This window comes from Mustela nigripes, chromosome 8, assembly GCF_022355385.1.
Source record: "Mustela nigripes isolate SB6536 chromosome 8, MUSNIG.SB6536, whole genome shotgun sequence".
In the NCBI taxonomy this organism is placed as follows: Eukaryota; Metazoa; Chordata; class Mammalia; order Carnivora; family Mustelidae; genus Mustela; species Mustela nigripes.
Genome location: NC_081564.1, coordinates 30791205 through 30812391, shown reverse-complemented (window position 1 = coordinate 30812391; position 21187 = coordinate 30791205). Strand labels below are relative to the sequence as shown.

The 21187-nt window shown below is 39.2% G+C and overlaps 1 protein-coding gene across 6 annotated transcripts in view; it reads left to right on the top strand.

Annotated features, from left to right (window-relative positions):
• Positions 1-21187, top strand: part of CEP192 (centrosomal protein 192) — a 126659-nt gene that overhangs the window by 56864 nt on the left and 48608 nt on the right. For all 6 annotated transcript variants that reach the window (XM_059409140.1, XM_059409139.1, XM_059409138.1 and 3 more), the window contains 8 exons: positions 620-746; positions 2191-2309; positions 8184-9012; positions 9099-9225; positions 15119-15287; positions 17397-18315; positions 19280-19428; positions 20951-21181. In XM_059409140.1, the coding sequence (XP_059265123.1) occupies positions 620-746; positions 2191-2309; positions 8184-9012; positions 9099-9225; positions 15119-15287; positions 17397-18315; positions 19280-19428; positions 20951-21181 (2670 nt within the window). The remainder of the gene's footprint in view (positions 1-619; positions 747-2190; positions 2310-8183; positions 9013-9098; positions 9226-15118; positions 15288-17396; positions 18316-19279; positions 19429-20950; positions 21182-21187) is intronic.

Here is a 21187-nt window from a genome sequence, read left to right as displayed (position 1 = left end):
TACTTGCATTCAAGTTACTGGATCAAGGGAAAAAATTCCCAGGTGAAGCTCAATTGAAAATTGAGTGCATTTAATGAATTTACATTTCAGGTCTGACATGTCAAAGTTGTATAAGAAAGACAAGTGGGAATTCCTTGCTCCTTAGCACTTTCTTCCAGGTGCTAGGAACATACCTAATCTTCCCCCCAGCCCCAACTAATCTTAAAACAGATTTTTGTGGATGTATTGTATAAAATAAATACCCTTATACTTACAAGTTTTAAGAAGGCAGGACATTCTATCTTTTATCTCATTGATATATCACACTGATTATAAACAGTGACTGACACAGCAGCTACTCCATAATAATTCCTGAAGGAATGAAATGTCTTTCCTGGGTGGTTTGAATTTGGATTTTTTAGTAAAAGCAGCATATCTGACAGTATTAGTTTGATGATTGAATATGGCAGTAAGTAAATAAAACTAGACTTTTAAAATTTATCTCTAGTTGAGTTTAAATGAAAAGAACAATTATTTTGTTGAAGTAATTTAGCTAGGTTACCAATAGTAAAATAAAATAGTCTAGAATTTCTCAGAGCAGTTAAAAATTCAGGAAATAACTCACATGTTTATTTTGTAGCCATCATTTGGTTATTTTATTAGATCACCAGAGAAGAGAGAACCTGTTGCTCTCATAAGAAAATCTGATGTATCAGGAAGTAATTTGGAAAAAGAAATGGCTCATCTTAAGCATGATATATTTTCAGGTAATGGATTAAATGAAGGAGTTTTTAGTAACCTTTTTTTAAACTATAAGTTAGTGGTTCTGTGATCGTATTAATGAGTGAAAATGTATATGTTGTTTTGAATTTTTTCAGTATTTGTTACAGATTCTATTCTTATATAACCCATATTGCCTTTTTTAGTCAAAAGTGGAAACAAGTCAACCAAAACCCACCTAAATCCTTTTGTAAAAAACAAAGTAAATGAAATACATCTTTTGTTTAATGGGTTAGTTCAAATGGGTTAGTTAATTTTGGTCTATTCAACTACTGAGTTGATGAACTTAATTAGACTTTTGGTTAAAATGATATTTTGAGATTTGGACCATAGTAGTCTAAGTATGACAAGTATCTATGATAAATATTTTTTGTAAAGATTTATTTATTTATCTTAGGAGGTGGTGGGATAGAGGGAGAGAGAGAATCTCCAACAGACTCCCTGCTGAGTGTGGAACCTGATGTGGGGCTTGAGCTCATGACCCTGAGATCTTGACCTGAGCCAAAATCAAGAGTTGGATGCTTAACGAAATGAACCATCCAAGCACCCCTCCATGATAAATATTTAAAATCAGACTTTCTCAGTAATAACATACAATTACTGAACAGCTACTTTTTGTTAGTACAGTGCCTGGTGCTACGTATATAAAATTGTACAAGATTTGCTCCAGTCCTTAAAGAGCTTATATCTAGGGGCGCCTGGGTGGCTCAGTGGGTTAAGCCGCTGCCTTCGGCTTAGGTCATGATCCCAGAGTCCTGGGATCGAGCCCCACGTCAGGCTCTCTGCTCGGCGGGGAGCCTGCTTCCTCCCTTCTCTCTCTGCCTGCCTCTCTGTCTGCTTGTGATCTCTGTCTGTCAAATAAATAAATAAAATCTTAAAAAAAAAAAAAAGAGCCTATATCCAGTGGAGGAGTTGGGATGAAGAGATTAGATATAAAATTAGTTGATTTTCTATTATTGTAAAGAGGGCTCATTTTAATTTTTATTCATTTTTAGAGCAAGTGTGTGCATGAGCAGCAGGGGAGGGGCAGAGAGAGACAGAGGGAGAGAGAGAGAATCTCAGGCAGGGTCCACACTCAGTGGAGAGCCTGACATTGGACTTGATCTCACAACCCTGAGACCATGACTTGAGCTGAAACCAAGAGTCAGATGCTCAACCAGCTGAGCCACCTAGTGTCCCAAGAAGTTCTCATTTTTGAATTCAGCTTATTGTATATTTGTGAAATGTTTAAAGCTGAAAATATTAAATGAGTTTGTCAGTACTTGAAAGGGAGAGATTAAAATCCACAATCTAAAGTTGAAACTTGGCAAACTCAAATTGAGGTCCAAAGACTTCCTTGGCAGTTAGTCACGCTGAGTGGTCCTTATCCCACAGATTGTTTCTGTGAGGTAGTCTATAGATGTAAGTTGAATTATTGTTTATTTTCTACAGGAGACTTAAAAGCACAGCTAAGTGAAGGATCAGTTACACTTCAGGCTGAAGAACTGGAGAGTATTTCACAAGTGGATGAAAGTGATGTGACATTAACTGCCTCTAACAGCAAAACAGAGGTATCTTGAGCTTTCCATAGAGAAAAACTGAAACTGCATTGTCATAGTTCTTGTATAAGATCAACATAAGGTCACATGTGAAAAATATATACAGTATAATATTTGTTGGGTTTTTTTGGATTCAGTTTTGTTATAAATGTCCTTTGAATTTTCATAAATATTTTAGTCCATGTATAATAAATATGCATGCCAAGTACATATGTACATACTAAACATAATAAGGATACATAAATTTATTTATAAAACAACCTTACAGTCAGTGAATTACCACAGCTTACCCATGCATACCCCTAGGTCGAGAAAGAACATCAGTAGTAGCTCAGAAACCACTTTTTTTTTCTCCTCCTGAGCACTTCTCCTTCTATGTGCTATTAATTTTCCCTGCTTTTGAACTTTATTTATAAGAAATCATGTACCATGTATTCTTTTTCTTAGATTTATTTTTCACTTGTGTTTGCTAGATGCACCTCTTTTAAGTATAAGAAGAAGCTCATTTTTATTACTATATGTAGTATTCTATTATATGAATACCCTGCATTAAGCCCATTAGACATGTCCTTTGGACATTTGGGGTCTTATGTCAATATGACACTGTGGCTTTGTAAGTCTTGTTACCTTATTTTTCTTGTAAAGTATCTTGACTATTCTTGGCCATTTGCATTTCCATATATATTTTAAAATCACTTTGCCACCTTCAGCAAACCAGCCGGTAGTACTGTTGGGCTTTTAACTGGTGTTCCATTTAATCTGTCAAACAGTCAGCTTGACACCTTTATAATTCTGAATCTTACAATTCATGAAAATTTTATACCTTCCACTTAGGTTTTAATTTTTCTCTGTATTTTATGATTGTTTTGTGGGCGTGCAGAGATGACTGTGCATCATTTGGATTTCTTTCTAACTTGTTGAAACAGTGTTTTAATACTGCCTTTCTTAGCTTCACTCTTCCTTTTTTTGGCTAAACAGAAATACATGTTTTTTCAAATACTCAACTTACATGTAGTGACCATGCTCAATTTACTATTAACTCTAATAATTACTCGTATTTTCTATATATGCAGTTTTATCTTCTGAGAACAATAGTTTTGTTCCTTTCTGATTTTGATACCTTCAATTTCTTTGACTGGCCTACCTGATTATACTTCAGAGCAGTGTTGAAGAAGAAGTAATGATGTTGGGGTTTCCTGACAGGGCAGGAAAGCTCTTCAGTATTTTATTTTTAAATTGGATGTGAGCTACTATGTGGTTGACTAATCTTCTACAAATCTTGAAAAAGACAGTCTCTTCAATAAACGGTGTTGGGAAAACTGGACAGCAACACGGAGAAGAATGAAACTGGACCACTTTGTTACACCATACACAAAAATAAATTCAAGATGGATGAAAGACCTAAAGGTGAGACAGGAAACCATCAAAGTCCTAGAGGAGAACATAGGCAAGAACATCTCCGACCTTAGCCGTAGCAACTTCTCACTAGACATGTTGCCTGAAGCAAGAGAAACAAAAGGAAAAATGAACTATTGGGACTTAACCAAGATAGAAAGCTTCTGCACAGCGAAGGAAACAACACAACTAAAGGGCAACCTACAGAATGGGAGAAGATATTTGCAAACAACATACCTGATAAAGAGCTAGTATCCAAAATCTATAAATAACTGATCAAACTCAACACCCCAAAACCGAATAATCTAGTTAAGAAATGGGCAGAAGACATGAATAGACTTTTTTCCAAAGAATGCATCCAGATGGCTAACAGACACATGAAAAGACGCTCAATATCACTCATCATCAGGGAATCACAAATCAAAACCAAGATGAGCTACCACCTCACACCTGTCAGAACGGCTAAAATGAACAACACAGGAGACAATAGATGTTGGTGAGGATGTGGAGAAAGGGGAACACTCTTACACTGTTGGTGGGAATGCAAATGGATGCAGCCACTCTGGAAAACAGTATGGAGGTTCCCCAAAATGTTAAAAATAGAGCTACCCAATGACCCAGCAATTGTACTACTACTAGGTATTTACCCAAAGGATACAAAAATACAAATTCGAAGGGGCACATGGCCCCCAGTGGTTATAGCAGCATTAGCAATAGCTAAATAGTTTAGCAATAGCTAAACTACAGAAAGAGCCTAAGTGTCCATTGACTGATGGATGGATAAAGAAGATGTGGTGTATATCTAAAATAGACGATTACTCAGCCATCAGAGATCTTGTCATTTGTATCGATGAATGGAGCTAGAGCGTATTATGCTAAGCCAAATAAATCAGAGAAAGACAAATACCATGTGACTTTACTCATATGTAGAATTTAAGAAACGAAACAGATGAACACGGGTGAAAAAAAGAGAAAGGCAAAACATAAGAGCCTCTTACCTATAGAGAACGAACTGAGAGTTGATGGAGGGATGTGGGTGGGTGATGGGCATTAAGAAGGGCACTTGTTATGATGAGCACTGGGTGTTTATATGTAAGTGATGAATCACTGCATTCCACTCCTGAGACCAGTATTACACCGTCTGTTAACTAACTAGAATTTTAAAATTTGGAAGAAAAAGGTAAATTAGATGGGTGCTGTAGTTTTTTATTTATTATCAGTTTTTAAAAATCCCTTCTGATACTTGTTGGCTAATTTGCTTTGTTTTTAACTTGTAAGGAGGTTGAATCTTGTCAAATGCTTTTTTGCATCTGTCAAGGTAAGCATCAGCTTTCTTTTTTTCTGGTAATGTGTTGAATCACAAGAAATAGTTTTTAAATGTTCTGTTGTTCTTCTATACTTGGAATACACCTATCCTTTTTATAGATCGTTGGATTCGTTGCTTATGGTCTATTTAGACTGTGTGTCTGTGAGTGAGCAGAATGCCTTTTTGGTTTCGTTATCAAGGTTTTGATCATCTCATTTTTTTTTTTTTTCTGTTTTTCTCAAAGAGTGGAAGAATGGTACTCTTATTTTTATTTATTTATTTATTTTAAATTGGTGCTGTTAGATTTTGGTAGTGTACATCAGTGAAATCCTCAGAGTCTGGAATTTTCTTTAATACTTTTTAATCACTCAGTTTTTTTTTTTTTTAAAGATTTTATTTATTTGAGAGAGAGAGCACATAACTGCATGAGCAGGGTGAAGGGCAAAGGGCAAGGAGAGGAGCAAGCAGAGTCCCACTGAGCAGGGAGCCTGATCCAAGGACCCCGGGATCATGATCTGAGCTGAAGTCAGACACTTAACTGACTGGGCCACCCAGGTGCCCCTCGATTTCTGAAATAGTTATAGGACTATTCTGATCTTTAAAACTTGTGTCAGTTTTAATAAATTGTAGGTTCCTAGGAATTACAACCTTTCATCTAAACTTGAAAATCTATCACTCTGTATAAATTGACAAATATTGACCGTAATATCCTCTTGTGATTGTTTAATATTTTAGGTTCTTAAGGAATATCTTCTTTGTTATATATTGGCTCTTTTCCCTCTGTTTTCTTAGTCATTCTTAGCAGGTATTTCTCAATTTTATTAATTCATTCATTTTATGTATTCTCTATCTTCTATTCATATTTTTTGGTCTTTATTTCCTTCCTTATATTTTCTGGGGATTTAATTTGTTGTTTTTCTAACTTCTAGATATAAATGTTAAGCTTAATTTTTCTGCCTTTCTGGTTTTCTTACATAAACATCTAATGGTATAAATTTCCCTGAGAGCAGGGATTTTGTTGCATCCTGTACTATTTTTTACATCACATATATTTTGCTAAGTCATACTCTCTTTTTTTTTTTTCTTAAGATTATATTTATTTAGTTGACAGAGATCACAAGTAGGCAGAGAGGCAGGGAGAGAGATAGGAGGAAGCAGGCTCCCCACGGAGCAGAGAGCCCTTTGTGGGGCTCGATCCCAGGACCCTGGGATCACGACCCAAGCCGAAGGCAGAGAGGCTTTAACCCACTGAGCCACCCAGGTGCCCTAGTCATACTGTCTTTATAATTCCATTTTAAATATTTTCTGATTTCTCTGGTCCATTGTGTTATGCAAGTGTATTGCCTAGTTTCCAAACATTTAGGGGTTTTCCAAATTTTTAAATATTGATTCTAGGCCTGTTATACTGTAGTCAGAGAAAGATAGGTTTTAGTCCTTTGAAGTTTGTTGAAACACGATGTATGGCTCAACATTTGTTCCATTTTTGAAAATATCTTCTGTGCACACGACAGGAATGCCTGTGGTGTGATCTTTGGTTGCTCTCTTTTATATGTTTTATTTAGGAAAATTTATTAAATCATAGTGATGAAACTATCATTAAGAATATTGTACTTGTTCTTTCAGTTATTTAGATATTAAAATCTCACACTGTGATTATGGATTTGTCTATTACATACTGTGAATCTGGCATTATTTGCTTTAAAAATTTTGAAGTTGTGTTTTTAGGGTACATACAAATTAGAATTGTTCTCTCTGATGAATCAGACCTTCTGTCATTGTGTATGTCTGCCTTTGTCTGTGGTTACGCTTTATGCCTTAAGTCGAGTCCAATGTTAACATAGGTGATACCAGCTTTTACTCTGTAGTGTTTATTGAGTGTTTACGTGTTGTATCTTTTCCTATTTTGCTTTTAACCTTTTACAGGAAAAGTCGCTGAAATAATTTGAGGCCATGGGAGATACAGTCTTCCAGACAGGATTTGTGTTTGCTTCTGACATGAAAGAGGACACTAGCAAGACATAAATAGGAACCATGGGTAAACAACTGAAATGGAAGCCACGGCAAAGAAACATAAACCTATTTATTATTTTAAAAATGCAAGTTAAGACTTCTGCTCCAGTAATAGCAGACTAAGCAATGCAAACCAACTCTGGCTGACAACTGTTAGAACTGGATAGTGTATCCAGAAGCATCTCTTAGAAGGCGCAGGAGAGCTTAAAAAAAAAAAAAAAAAGGAACAAAAAAATATTGGGCCAAAATCCAAGAATCCAAGAGAAGGAAGAATCCCAGTACTGAGGATACTCTTTCCTGTGGAGATCTGTTGCTTCAAGAAGATGCTATGGATAAGAGTTTTAAGAAGAAACTTAGCAAAGGTGTTCTTATGGGAGTGAGGGAATCAAAACAGAGTTCAGTGTCCACCAATGATGAGAGCCTAACCATGTAAACAACCATGCTTTAGGATGAGACCATAAAGGGCTACACACCTTTGGAGAAAAGATGAACCAAAATTAGGCTGGCTCTCATAAGGGCTGAGGCCCAGCTCCAATCAGCTCAATCCCAATACCTGGATCAAAGTGATCTGAGACTGTTAGTGTTCCTCATTTCTAACAACTGAATGAAATTACCAAGAATTATACTTGGAATCACAATGGCTCAAAGGTTTCTCAATCCCAATATCTTAATTTTTTGTTTTAAATTATCATCTGGGGGGCGCCCAGGTGGCTCAGTGGGTTGAAGTCTCTGCCTTCAGCTTGGGTCATGATCCCAGGGTCCTGGGATCGAGCCCCACATCAGGCTCTCTGCTTGGCGGGGAGCCTGCTTCCTCCTCTCTCTCTCTCTGTCTGCCTCTCTGCCTACTTGTGATCTCTGTCTGTCAAATAAATAAATAAAATCTTAAAAAAATAAAAAAATAATTATCATCTGGTTCAGTTTTAACTCCTCTTTAGCATCTATTCAACTCCTGAAGACTTTTCAAAAATAATTGATAATCCAATTTTGTGAGTAACCCAGTACTCTGTAATTAAAGTTGATATCAGCTATCTGTTTTTTAATTAGGATATTTAATTGGTATACCATTAATTTCTAGCTGCTGTTAAACTTTATGTGACATGTAAAGATTAAACTAATATGTATATGTCCATGGGAACTGAGATAAATTTATCTGATGTGAATTTTCTCCTTTCTAGGACAGTTTCTTCATGAGTAGCCAACCCCAAAGATACAAAAGCAAGCCGCCTTCTGGCAATGATTCTGTCCTTAGGATAAGCACCATCGCTTCAGCCATTGCAGATGCGTCGGTAAGTACCGATCCTGCCCAGCTTGCTGCCATGATCAAGGCACTTTCAAATAAAACCAGAGAGAAGACTTTTCAGGAAGATAATAAACAAAAGGACTGTTCCATGCTGCCTCATTTCTTGCCTAATGATACAGAAAAAAGTAATGGATCCAGCATGTTTGATATGGAGAAATACCTTAAAAAAACAGAATTCAGTAGATACGAAAGTGGACTAGAAAACTTTTCAAGAGCTGGTACATCTGGTCTGTGGGATTCATCTTTGCCAAAAGAACGGACTACACAAGACATCCATACAGTGGACTTAGGTGCCACTAATATAAGTATAAGGGAACCAGAAGAAAATAAAGCATTTTCTGTTTATGGTGAAAACAGAGAGAGCAAGAATCAAGAATCATTGAGAACAAACTGTCCCAATTCAATTCTTACAAATAGAAAAGAGAGTGAAAGTACCATAGTTGATGTGACGACATATCCTATGGACAACAAATTACCAGATACTGGTAACTGTGAAACAGCCACCTCAGTATCCACTCCAACATCTAATAGGTATTCATTAGTACCGAACCACAGGATAGCATCCGTTTGGCTGTCAGGAGACTGTGAAGAAATACCAAACAGTAGAGAAAATCAGAGGCAAAATGAGTGTGTTAGTGAAGCAAGCAATGGTGAAAAACATGTGACTTTTGGAAAACATTCCATAATCACACCTAAAAATGTTGGTAAGTATTGAAGTAATTGGTCATGTTCACAAAATTACAAGTGATTTTTTTTGTTGTTCTCATAAAAAATAACACCTGTCTGATAGATTTGAAAAATCACTCTCCTGAGCATGGTGGACATAGCTCAGAGGATGACCAGGATAGCTTCAGACCTTCCTCTTCTCCACTGAGTCATTCTTCTCCTAGTGAAATTTCTGGAACAAGTTTATCAGGGTAGGTGCTTACCTTTTTTTTTTCCTTTTTCTTTAAAAATAAAAATATGTGTGCAGTATAAGAAAATTGGAAAAAGTGTAGAGAAGAAAAATAATCATTTATAGGTTCATTTCTCAAAGGTAACCACTTGTTTTGCCAGCTTTTAAATGATGTTCTTTGAGTCCCACCTGTGTTAGTTTCCCATGGCTGCCATAGCAAAGTGCCACAAACTGGGTAGTTTAACACAACAGAAAGGTATTACCTCATACTCTGTAGGCAAGAAGTTCAGGGCCATGTTCTCTCTGAAGCTTTTTAGGGGAGGGGCACCTGGCTGGCTCAGTTGATAAAGCATGTAACTCTTGACCCCAGGATTGTGAGTTCCAGCCCCTTGTTGGGTGTAGAGTTTACTTACAAATAAAAAAAAAAAATCTTTAGACTAAAGCTTTTAGGGGAGGACCCTTCCTTACCTCTTTCAGCTTCTGATGGTTGTAGGCATCCATTGGTTTCTAGATGAATTACTCTAATCTCTGCCTCTACATTCACAGTGGATCAAGGGTCCAGCCTCTTCCACTATGACCTCATTTTAACTAATTACATCTGCAGTGACCCCCATTTCCAAGTAAAGTCACATTCTTAAGTATTGGGGATTAATACTTTAACATACGCTTTTTTGAAAACACAGCTCAACCCATAACAGCCTTTTCACCAATGAGGAAATGAGGGAGCTTATTCTCATGTTCTTTCCTTTTCTGCTTTTTTTTTTTTAGTTACATAATTTCTGCATTGGCATTTCATTTGCATTTTGATTCATCACTGTATCCTACACTTGTTTAGTTTTTATTCTGTAGTTAGGTACATTCTTTTCTAGTCATCAGGTGTTTCCTCTCTCCACTGAGGGAAGTCGGTCCTGTGGTAGTTTGCTGAGATGACGGAGGGAACAGTACTCTAGGCTCTTTCATGTTCCACAGTTAACCTGTGGCTTTTGTAATGAAAGCATAGCTTGGCTTTGTTTAAAATCTTTGGCTTACGTTTTCCTCCCCTAAGTCTTTTGTAGGAATTGCTTTACTGTTTCTGTGGAATGCTTTACTGTTTCTGTGGAATGTAGGAGAGAAATCTGAGGCACCCCACTTCTTTCCGCTTCAGACCTGGTCTTTTTGTAAGCTTATGCCAGAGATGCTCTCTTTCAAGTCTAGTTTAATTTTATTAGGCTGTATCTCTGTGTTGACTCTTCATGGTTATTTTGTTGCATCATACAGTATACCCTTCAATATGGGAATTCAAGCATTTATTTATTGAAGGAAAATTTGCTCCAGCCCTTTACTGCTCCCAGAACTCTAGTGATGCATATGTGGGATCTATTTTGCTTGACATCTGCATTTATTTTCTCTTTAATCCTTTAGGAACTTACTACTGTGGAAAAATTATAGATCACAGGAAGTTACAAAGATATTATAGAGGGATTCCCATATCCACTTAAACCAGTTTCCCCTAGTGGTTACATCTCTCATAATTATAGCAGGGTGTCATCACCAGAAACTTGTGGAACAATGAATGTGTGGGTAGAATTTGATGTCATTTTATCACAGGTGTGAATTCATGTAACCACCACCACAATCAGAGACACAGAACTTCACCACCACCACAATGCTCTGGCTCTTTCTTAATTTCTCTTTCATCTTATTTGCATTTCACATTTTTGATCTCTGCACTCCTTGCAGTGTTTTTTAGAGGGTCTCCTTTTCTGTGCGTACTTTACAGTTTTCATCTTGTTTTCTGTGGTTTTGGTATTTTTTAATTACATATGAAGGCATTTAATAAAAACTATTAGTACTCTCATATAAAGCCTTACATTATTATTTTTTTCCATCACACTGCCCTTGGTTAGAGATAGAATGCTGGCTGGCTGGTCTTATTACTCTTGGACTCACCTGCCTTTTTTTTTTTTTGTCTTTCTAAGAAAATATACTTATCTGTTATGTGTAGGAAATATTAGGGGAATACTAACGTTTCTCATGAACTTGGTATATGTTCAGATACTTTGAATATTTAACCTTTCTAAAGTGACCATGGAATTGGTAAGCTTTCTCCACATGGGTAAGCTAACCAGGCACCTGCAACCCCAGTTCTTAGCGTGGGGCAACACAACGGGGCTTAAAAAGAAAAGGCCAATTTAGAAGAGGGTAAGTGTGTTCTGAATTAAAATCGCAGGGGAAGATGCAGTGAGAGTGAGGGAGTGTTGCTGAGTTGCTCGGCATACGTGTTTTACTGCCATAGCCACCAAAACAAATACTAGTTGAGATCTCTTCATCACTCCCTGGCATGTAGATTAATCCATGAATCATTTGGGGGTGTGGTTTAGTCTGCTAGCGTGCTTCCTGTCAGATTTTTGGCCCACTCCTAACTCAATTTTAGGATTTCGCAGTATGCATTGTTGTATTTTATTTTTACTGTTGTATAATTAACATACAGTAAAATACACAGATCTTAGAGGTTTCATTCAGTGGGTTTCTGACACTTATATATACCTATTTAAACATTACCACCTAGAATATATAAAACATGTACGTCCCTCCATTAACAATCCTTTGCCTTTTTCTTTTCTTTTTTAAAGATTTTATTTATTTGAGAGAGAGAGCATGAGAGGGGCGAGGGGCTGAGCAGAGGGCCCAATGTGGGACTGATCCTGGGACTCCAGGATCATGACCTCAGCAAAGGCAGTTGCTTAACAACTGAGCCAGCCAGGTGCCCCCTTTGCCTTTTTCAAGTCAATTCTCCTCCTCCCACTCCCACCCAGCCACCCACTTGTATCGTCATAGTTTAGTTTTTGTTATTATATTTCATATGAGTGGAATCATATATTTTTCTGTGTCTAGCTGCCAACGCTTTGACAGGTTTCTGAGATTTATCCTGTAGTTGCCTGTACCAGTAGCTGCTCTTGTGCATTGCTGTGTAGCATTCCCATCATGTCACCATCCTGTGTATCTGTTCCCCTGGGGCAGAGTATGCATTTGCATCTAAGCCTCATTTCCAGCTCTGTTTTAGCTTCCCCTACAGCTTTCTCTTTTTTTCCTTGTCAACTTCAAATGCCTGTGTCAGTTTCTTTGTTGGTTTTCCTGAATTATGGTAAACTCTGTATACATAGTTATTTCTTCAGCGGAAGAAGTTTTGTTTTCTGTTACTTTTGATTGTTGACATGTTCCACCGATTCTCTTTTCCTCTTGAGAACCTTGATTTCCCATTAGTTGACACTCCATTCTCTGGTCATTTATGACGATTTTCTTTTCCCTAATTTTCATTTCTTTATACATTTACTCTGTACCGTGGGGTAGTGGCTCGGGTGTTTATCATCTGCATCACTGATCTTCTGTAGCATCAGTTAGGCTTTTTATCGCTGCCAATATCAACTTTGGATTTGTGTTCATTTATTTTTATCGAAGTTCTCCTTGTACTTTTTTAATATGGTAAAATAAGTGTGATTTTTTTTTTTTCAAGTGTGATATTTTTATTCTTTTTCTCTGGTTTCTACCAACTTGTATTGCATTAAGGTTTTCTTGTTGTTGTTGTTGTTGTTTTTTATAGACTATTTATTTGAGAAAGACAGAGAGCATGAGTGCCTGAGTTGGGGGTGGGATAGAGGGAGAGGGAGAAGCAGATTCCCCGCTGATCAGGGAGCCCAATGTGAGGCGCCATTCCAGGACCACAAGATAGTGACCTGAGCCGAAGGCAGCCCCTTAACCAACTGAGCCACCCAGGTGCCCCTGTTTTTTGTTTTTTTTTGTTTTAAGATTTTATTTATTTCACAGAAAGAACACAAGTAGGCAGAGAGGTAGGCAGAGGGAGAGGGAGAAACAGGCTCTGCTGAGCAGAGAGCCGATGTGTCTGCTGTAGGCGGACACTTAACAACTGAGCTACCCAGGTGCCTTTTTGTGTTTTGTTTTAATATTTATTATAGCTATACTGTTGGCCAGAATTTTTCTCTCTTCAGTGGCAACATTTTCTTGGTGAGTGTACTTTTTATCTGGTAAGTTTTGCTGCTCGTTAGCATTCCTGTTAGCTAGTCTTCCAGCTGGTTTCCAGCAGGTCCATAGAGCTGATTTAGACCTTCTAGTTCCAGAACTGCCTTTCTATCTCTGTGTGGCTGGCACCTTGGCAGTTTTGGGATTCCTTTGAAGTTTGACATGTTAGCTAGAATTCTCTGTTTCCATTCTTTTAGAAGGGGAGGGGCAGAAGGAGAGGGAAAGAATCTTAAGCAGGCGCCACACCGAGCACAGACCCTGACCCGGGGCTGGATCTCACAATCCTGAGATCATGACCTGCTGAAATCAAGAGTTGGACACTTAACTGACTAAGCTACACTTAACTGTTTCCAAGTGTTCTTACAGTTCACTTCTCATTATTTGAGGTACTACACCCAAAATGCATTTGTTCCTTTCAATCAGAGGAACTAGACTAGGGGTGCTGAGGTGGCTTAGTTAGTTAAGCATCTGCCATCAGCTCAGGTCATGATCTCAGGGTCCTGGGATGGAGCTCTGCATTGGGCTCCCTGCTCAGCAGGGAGTCTGCTTCTCCCTCTCCCTCTACCCCTCCTCCCTGCTTGTGCTCTCTCTTTCTCAAATAAATAAAAAAAAAATCGTTTAAAAAAAAAAAGGAACTAGAGTAATGCAGCACATCACCCTAGTAACCCAGAACTTTTTTCATGTTGTATCATGGTATCTGTGTGTGTGCACGCATGTGTGCATGTGCATGTGTGTACATACATATAGGAACCCATGTGGGTGCATGTCATGCAGAAGCTGAAATAGGCCTGAAGCAATTTGGTTAATATTCTATGACCATTGGTTAGAAATGCACTAACTAGTTTTTTGTCAGTAACATTGTCTCAATTTGGGGCTTTCCAAAGATCCAGAATTCAAAATGGGGTTTTCTCAGTATGTGATGCCCAGCTTAGTATTCTGAACTTTGTGCAAAAAAAAAAAAGTGATGGGGTAAAATTCAGTCCAGTAAGAGCTGAACTGAAGCAACAGGGCCGAGTGTGCTTGCAATAGGTGCCACAGCTGCTGTCCACAGCAGTTGTTCCTGTTCAGTGGGGCTCTGCTGCTTCATCTCTCTCCTTGCAATGGGTTGATCTGGCCCTGGGATGGGTGTTGGCTAACAGAACATGGCATGTGTATTAGGTAGATGTGGGATCTTTTCATATTTATTGCTTTCTAATTTTTTTTTTCTTAATGCCACAAACATCTTTCTGAGTCAAAGGATAGTACTTAACAGCATGATTTAAAATAGCTGAATAGGGTTTTATTGTATGTTTGTGTCATAGCCTAATTTCTCGCACATTTTTAAGACGTAGCCTTTTGGCAGAGTCTTTATAATTAGCATTGATTTTTTTTTCCCCGTTAGGATTAGTTCCTAGGTTTGGAATGTCTGAGTCAAAGTGCTGTGATAAGCATTGCTTAATTACTCAGTCAGAAGGTGCCCCACTTCATATTCCACTTAGCAGTGTATGGCCGGTCCCGTTTCTTTGAACTTATGTACATGATTCTTTCTTTATGAAAAGAAAGAATCATGTGCTCTTTCAGGGCAGGAACTTTTGAAGGCTTGGCTCATTTCTTTATATCAGGTATTCGATAAATGTTTATCAGATGAATAGCTAACATTATTAATATGACTGTGTATGAAATTTATTAATTAAAATGCCACAGCCTTTTTCTTTTACAAGAGTTTACCAAGTATTTCACTCAACGGGACTATGAGTTATAATTCTAGATAATTAAGAGTACAATTGTTGAGTTACCATTAATGGCAGCAAGAACAGAGACTATAGATTAACAAGCTCATAGGCAAGCAGAAATGGCTTTTTTTTTGTTAGCATAGATAAAGGAATGGAAAACTAATCACAAGATGTTCTCCTTTTCAGGTGTGCTTTAGAGTCTTTTGATTTAGCAGCTCATCCGAAGCCCCCTTCTGAGGGTGAGTCGTCTCAGATGGTGTGTCCACAAGCAAGTGTGAGTAGGCTGACTTATGTGTCTGAACAGGACAGCTCCTGTCCCACTGCGGCCTCCGATCCTGGCCTTGAGGGCCACAAGGTGGGCAGCATTTCTATTATTTCTTTAGTAAGGCTTATGGCTTTGAAGTTAGTGGTTGTAGGAGTCAGACTGAAGTTGAGGTCTTTGTAATTTCTCTTGCTGTTTTAACTTTAAAATTGTGTGTGTGTGTGTGTGTGTGTATGTGTTGATCAAATAGCTACTCATGCTGAGGAGGCAGAAGTACAGCTATTTTAATCTTTCATTCTGGTGGAGGACACTTGCCAGGCATGCTGGAATGAAGTGTGCTGTGATCCACCTGTGCTGTGGGATCCAGAGGGAGCTAACTATAAATCTAAGTGGACTTAGTGATGGTTCAACAAAGGTTATCAGGGGGATAAGCAATACACCAAAGGCATATTCTGTGAGAAGGAAGCAGACAAACAAACGAGGGAAGAGATGGAGTTGTAAAATGCACACTGCATTTGAAGGACCCCTGTAAGTCTGGAATGGCTACAGTGAATTGTACAGGGGGCAAGGAGGAGAGGCCGAACCACGAAGAGTCTTGGATGTAAAATTTGGGAGTTCAAAGACCTTAAGCAGGGCACTGACATGATTTGATTTGTGTTAATGTTTTGTTTTTTATTTTTATTTTCCTAAGATTTTATTTATTTGAGAGAGCGAGAGCACGCTCAAGCCAGGGTTGGAGAGCAAGGCAAAGGGAGGGAAGAAGCAGGTTTCCCACTCAGCAGGGAGCCTGATGCAGGGCTCTGTCCTAGGACCCTGGGATCAGGACCTGAGCCCAAGGCAGACGCTTAACCCACTGAGCCACCCCCACACCCCTGTGTAGATGTTTTAAAAGCTCATGGCACAAGCATTGTGGAGGGGGCCCTGAGGAGGGGTGAGATTAAAACCAGGAGAATTTGACACAGGGCTGCGGTGGTCAGGCAAGAGATGTTGTGGGCTTAGATTAAGGTAGTGGCAGTAGGGGTAGAGAGAAGCAGGTAGATCCAAGAGATTATGTGGGAGAAGCTAGACTTCTATTATCTGTGTGTGTGTGTGTGTGTGTGTGTGTTGAGAATAGGATAGTATTCAGTTTTTGAATGAGCTAAATATGACTGTTGTGTTCAAAACAGTCCTCTTCCACCAAGCCCTTAGTAAATATATCCACTAGAGTTATTATATATATGGTGTCACATTGGACAAATCATTGAAAGCCATCTTTTTGATGATGGTGGTAAATGTTGGGTCTCTTTGTTCCTAGCTTAGTGGTTACAGGCTAAGTTGTAGAGTTAAATGGGTTCTCCTCACTGTTTTCTAAGATAGACTGTAACTTCCCCAAGCCCGTTTCTTCATCGGTATGGATGGACAGTGATGTGAGAACAGTGCTTGGCACTGAGAAGTTACCGCTAAATACTTATTGGCTGTTACTTATTTTTATTGACTGATGGGTTGATGATGTTTAGTAAATAACCTGGTCTTTGTTTATTAATGTCTGTTTCTATGTGATCTAAGAGAAATTTTCAAACCAAGTTTGGAGAATCATTAAGTGCATCTTAGCTTATTTGTAAATTCCAGCTGGTCCATCCTGCTGAGTTGTAGGCGTCACTCCTGAGGTGATGCCTTATAATGAAATGAGCACACGAACATTGACTGGGGCTGTTACTTCTTACCTAAGAAAACAACTGCTTCATCTTAGGCACCGACAAGACTTAGTGCTCATAGAAATTAGTGTCTTCAAGCATAATAGTGATATAAACAAACACCAGGGGTGGGAAAGCCTGTGACCTGCATAGATTCTTCCTGACCGTGTGTCGATTTCATTGGAAAGCTTGCTTAGCCTCCATGCCTGTATTATTAATTTAATTAGATTTTTATTGTACAGCTGCCAGGAAAACAATCCCTTAAATTTGAATGGAAGTACTTGTCGCTGGTCCTTTATTTATGTAAATTTGTTAGAGATGTAATCGGTATGTAGCTCCTCTTTAATCTCCTCATAATTTCTGTGAAGCAGTAACTTAACACCTTCTTTTAATCTTGAGTTACACAGCTGTAAAAAGTTGACTTTTTTTCCAGAGAGCTCATGTTGTGTAGATCTCTTCTTTGAGTTTATATCAGCATGGTTTGAATTAGTAATAGTTTGTGGATTATTTAACATTTTTTGTCACACAGAGTGATGTCACCAGTGAATTGAGCACCACGATTATTCAAGCCAGTCTAATTCCATCAGAGGAGCAGGCTGTGGAAAAGCTGGAAGAAAAAGGTCCATGTCAAAGTAGAAGTAAAGTAGCACCATCGTATAATCAGAAGAACTCAGATACAGACAGTGTGACTGAAACAGCTTATCTGAGTAGCAAACCTGAAGATGTAAAACCTTACTTTAGGCTGAATAAAGATCTTTCCTCCAGGAGTGGAGATCTAACAGAAACTGGTACAGTAGGGTTGACCTCTAACCCCAGTGAACTGGACCAGATCAGCCTGGCTCTACAGAGCAAGTCAGGTCTCACCCACCCAATTGTGTCAGCGATGCCACACTGCCCTGTGTCACACCAGGCGTCTGTGAACAAAGGTGAAAGAGTAGCCTCTGAAGATACGCTGACTGCTGACAGTGCAGTAAGTGGCCAGATTCCTCATCGGATGGCCCCTGGACACCAGGGCACCCCTATTCCCAGCACTCTGTCTTGTGGCTCTGCTCCTGAGATGCAGAACATGCCCAGCGCAGTTCCTACACTCTTGACTCAACATTCTTTTACCACAGCTCCCTTTGCCCAGCAGTATTTGGGAACGCTACCTTCAGCTGGAAATGTTGCTTTGCCCCAGTGCCGTGCTGGCAGTACCACTGTCTGTGGGTTCTCGGGAAGCTGTCCATATCCACCTGTCGCAGGAGAGCACGTTCAGAATTCTGTGGCCATGGGAATTTGTCTAGGACAAAATATCGGCTCTGGGTTGATGGGTCCCTCTTCCCTTTATAACCCATACCCTAATGCCTTAAATCAGAATCTTCTAAGTACTGCAAAACCTTTTCCTGTGCAGTCTGTTGGTACAAATTGTGGAATTGAGCCGTGGGATTCAGGAATGCTGTCAGGATTTGGTAAGATGCTTTTTCTCTGTTATTGCTTATTATTGCTTGCTATTATTGAAAAATTGAGTTTTCTCAAACAAGGCCACAAAACGAGTTTGTTTCAAGGACATACTGGTTGGTCTGAATTTCTCTTCATTTTATTCTTTGTCCTAAACTGAGAACACAGACCATAATACATTTCTGTGTGAGGGTCCCTGACATGGCCTTAGAAAAACAGAAATACTTATGCAGGTAAACTCCCTGCTGCCTTTGTCTTTCTGTCTCTCCTGTACTCTGTGCCTAGATTTCTGTTCCTCTTTCAGTTAGCAACCACCCAGTTTGAAATTGGCTCCCTGGAGGAGTGAGTCTCCTTCCACTTTTTAAAGTCTTTTGAGGGATGACAGTTGGGAGAGATAGCACCCTTCCACCCTTATCTGCAATGGCTGAACTGGCCCCAGATTCTTTCGCTAGAGACGGCCACTCTAAGCAGAGCTGGGTGCTGTGCTTTCCCTGATGCAGTGCACTCGGCCACTGGCTTGCGGTCTTCCTCTCTACCCTCTTTTCTTCTCGAGGAAATTCCGAAGTTTCTGCATAAGGATGGTGAAAAGATTGGTCTTACTAAAATTCTGCATAGATGTGCAAACCTTGAAAGAGCCTTCTGTAAGTTTTTTATTAGGCAGTGGCTTGTATTTGTGGGAGAAAAAAGGAAGAGATTACTAATAGGTAGTCACATCAAAGAACTGATTAGCTGCAGATTGTGGGTTTGATCAGTTCTTTCAGTTTGTTCTTTCTGGGCTGGATACAACAGGAGAAAATTGTTGGCCTGTGCTGAGGCTTATACAATGTCAAGGACTCCTTAAGACCCAGGGCACGTCATACCATAGCTCTTGGGTGTCAGCAGGTAGTCTTCTGTAAAAATTTCCATTTAGCCAGTTGTGCTTTTAATCAGGTGTTTGATATAACTAGCATTTGACCATGCTTTGTCTTTGCCCAGGGAAGGTCAGAGTGCCTGAGGAACTGAAGTTTCCTCATGCTTGCTGTGTTGGCATTGCTTCGCAGACCTTCTTGAGTGTACTTAACCCGACTGACCGCTGGCTGCAGGTCAGCATTGGGGTTCTCACTGTTAGTGTTAATGGTGAAAAGGTAAGCTTTTTGTGTCTTTCTCCTGTGACTTAGCAGTTGCGTTACAGTTAATGCTGGATCTCTCTTTAGTACTTCCTTTTATACAGGGGAGTCTCTCCCCCCCCCATCCATGCATGCCTTGCACAGAATGATTGCAATGATATATGAAAGAATAACATTGTATCTTTTTCTTAGCCCCCCATTTTGTTGTAGTACATCCAGTGTAAGAATTGAAATTTCTTTGTTTCTCCTTTTTCTATCAGTTATTTATATTTTGTTATTTATTCATCAGACTGTGTAAATGCACTTTTTGTGCTATTTAAACCACTGAAAGCTCTGATTTCTGCTGTTTGTTGGTTTTGTTAAATGTGATCGAATATAAGTTACTGACTTTTATTTAAAAAGTTACTCTTGGGACCTATACCCTCATTCAGTAAGTGGAGTCTTTTTGACTAATTTATCTGACCATGTTCTTAACATGCTCTTTTTAAATACCTACAGGGGCACCTGGGTTGCTTAGTGGGTTAAGCCTCTGCCTTTAGCTCAGGTCATGATCCCAGGGTCCTGGGATCGAGCCCTGCATCGGGCTCTCTGCTCAGCGGGGAGCCTGCTTCCCCCTCTCTCTCTGCCTACTTGTGATCTCTGTCTGTTAAATAAATAAATAAAATCTTCAAATACCTGGAAATACAGTTTTAACATAAACTCTTCCAGCAATGGTCTCTCACATGATCAGCTAGAGGTGCTAAAGGACACGATTCTAAGTCTCCTTTCATGATTACAGTGACCTATGTGGACATGAGGGAGCAGGAAGGGTGGGAAATACGGTCAACAACTTCTGTTTTGGAATATCCTGGTTTTGCAACTGCTGCTTGTAGTGAGCGTTAGTGTATGAGTTTACTTTCCCTCTTACCTCCTGGTAATAACCCTTACTTACTGGGAAAGTAAGATTGTGTCTGCTTTCCCTCTTCCTACCCTTTCCTCTCTGATCCTGAGGTTAGGTGGAATGTATGTCATTGGAGCAAAGCGTTAACAGTGAGAGGTAAGCTTGGAGGCCCTTTTAGGGGCACTTAGAAAGTAGTGTTGCTTCTGGACCTAGGAGTAGAAAAGAATGCCCTTGTGTACAGTGAGGAGGGAGGGGTTGAAGTGAGTCATAACCATGTACTTGGAGGCCTGATTAGGACCTGAGAGGTCAGTCTAGGCCCCCTGATTTACAGTTGCAAAAGCCATTCATAGACAATGTGTGGGGTGCCAGAGTACTGCTCCAGGGGCTCTTTCAGTGCAAGTGAGAGTGTAGATAGCTGTGTCTACTTTAAAACAGACCAGGGAATACACGTTCAACTGAGCTCCATAAGTCTTCATAATTTTGGCTAATTGTATTTTACAGATAATGAGTTAAAAGACTCGGATATTTTGGAAGAGTAATAAATTTTTGGATTTGATAGTTCAGGAAGAAAGGGACCTTAAACTAGTTGACCCTAATTCTTGATTTTCCTTGTGAAGCCATTTCTTAATGAACTGTGTGGCTTTTTTTTTTTTTTTTTAGGTGGATCTTTCAGCGTATCCTTGTTTAGTCTTCAAGAATAAAGTCATCATAAGACCTCATGCCACGGAAGAGATAAAAGTACTTTTCATACCATCCGATCCTGGGATTTTCAGATGTATATTCAGTGTTGCTTCTTGGCCATTTTCAGCAGATGCTGAGACCATAGCACAAGCAGAAGCCTTGGCAAGTCGAGTCATTCTCACGGCTGTTGCCGAGACCCCTGTGATCGAGGTAACT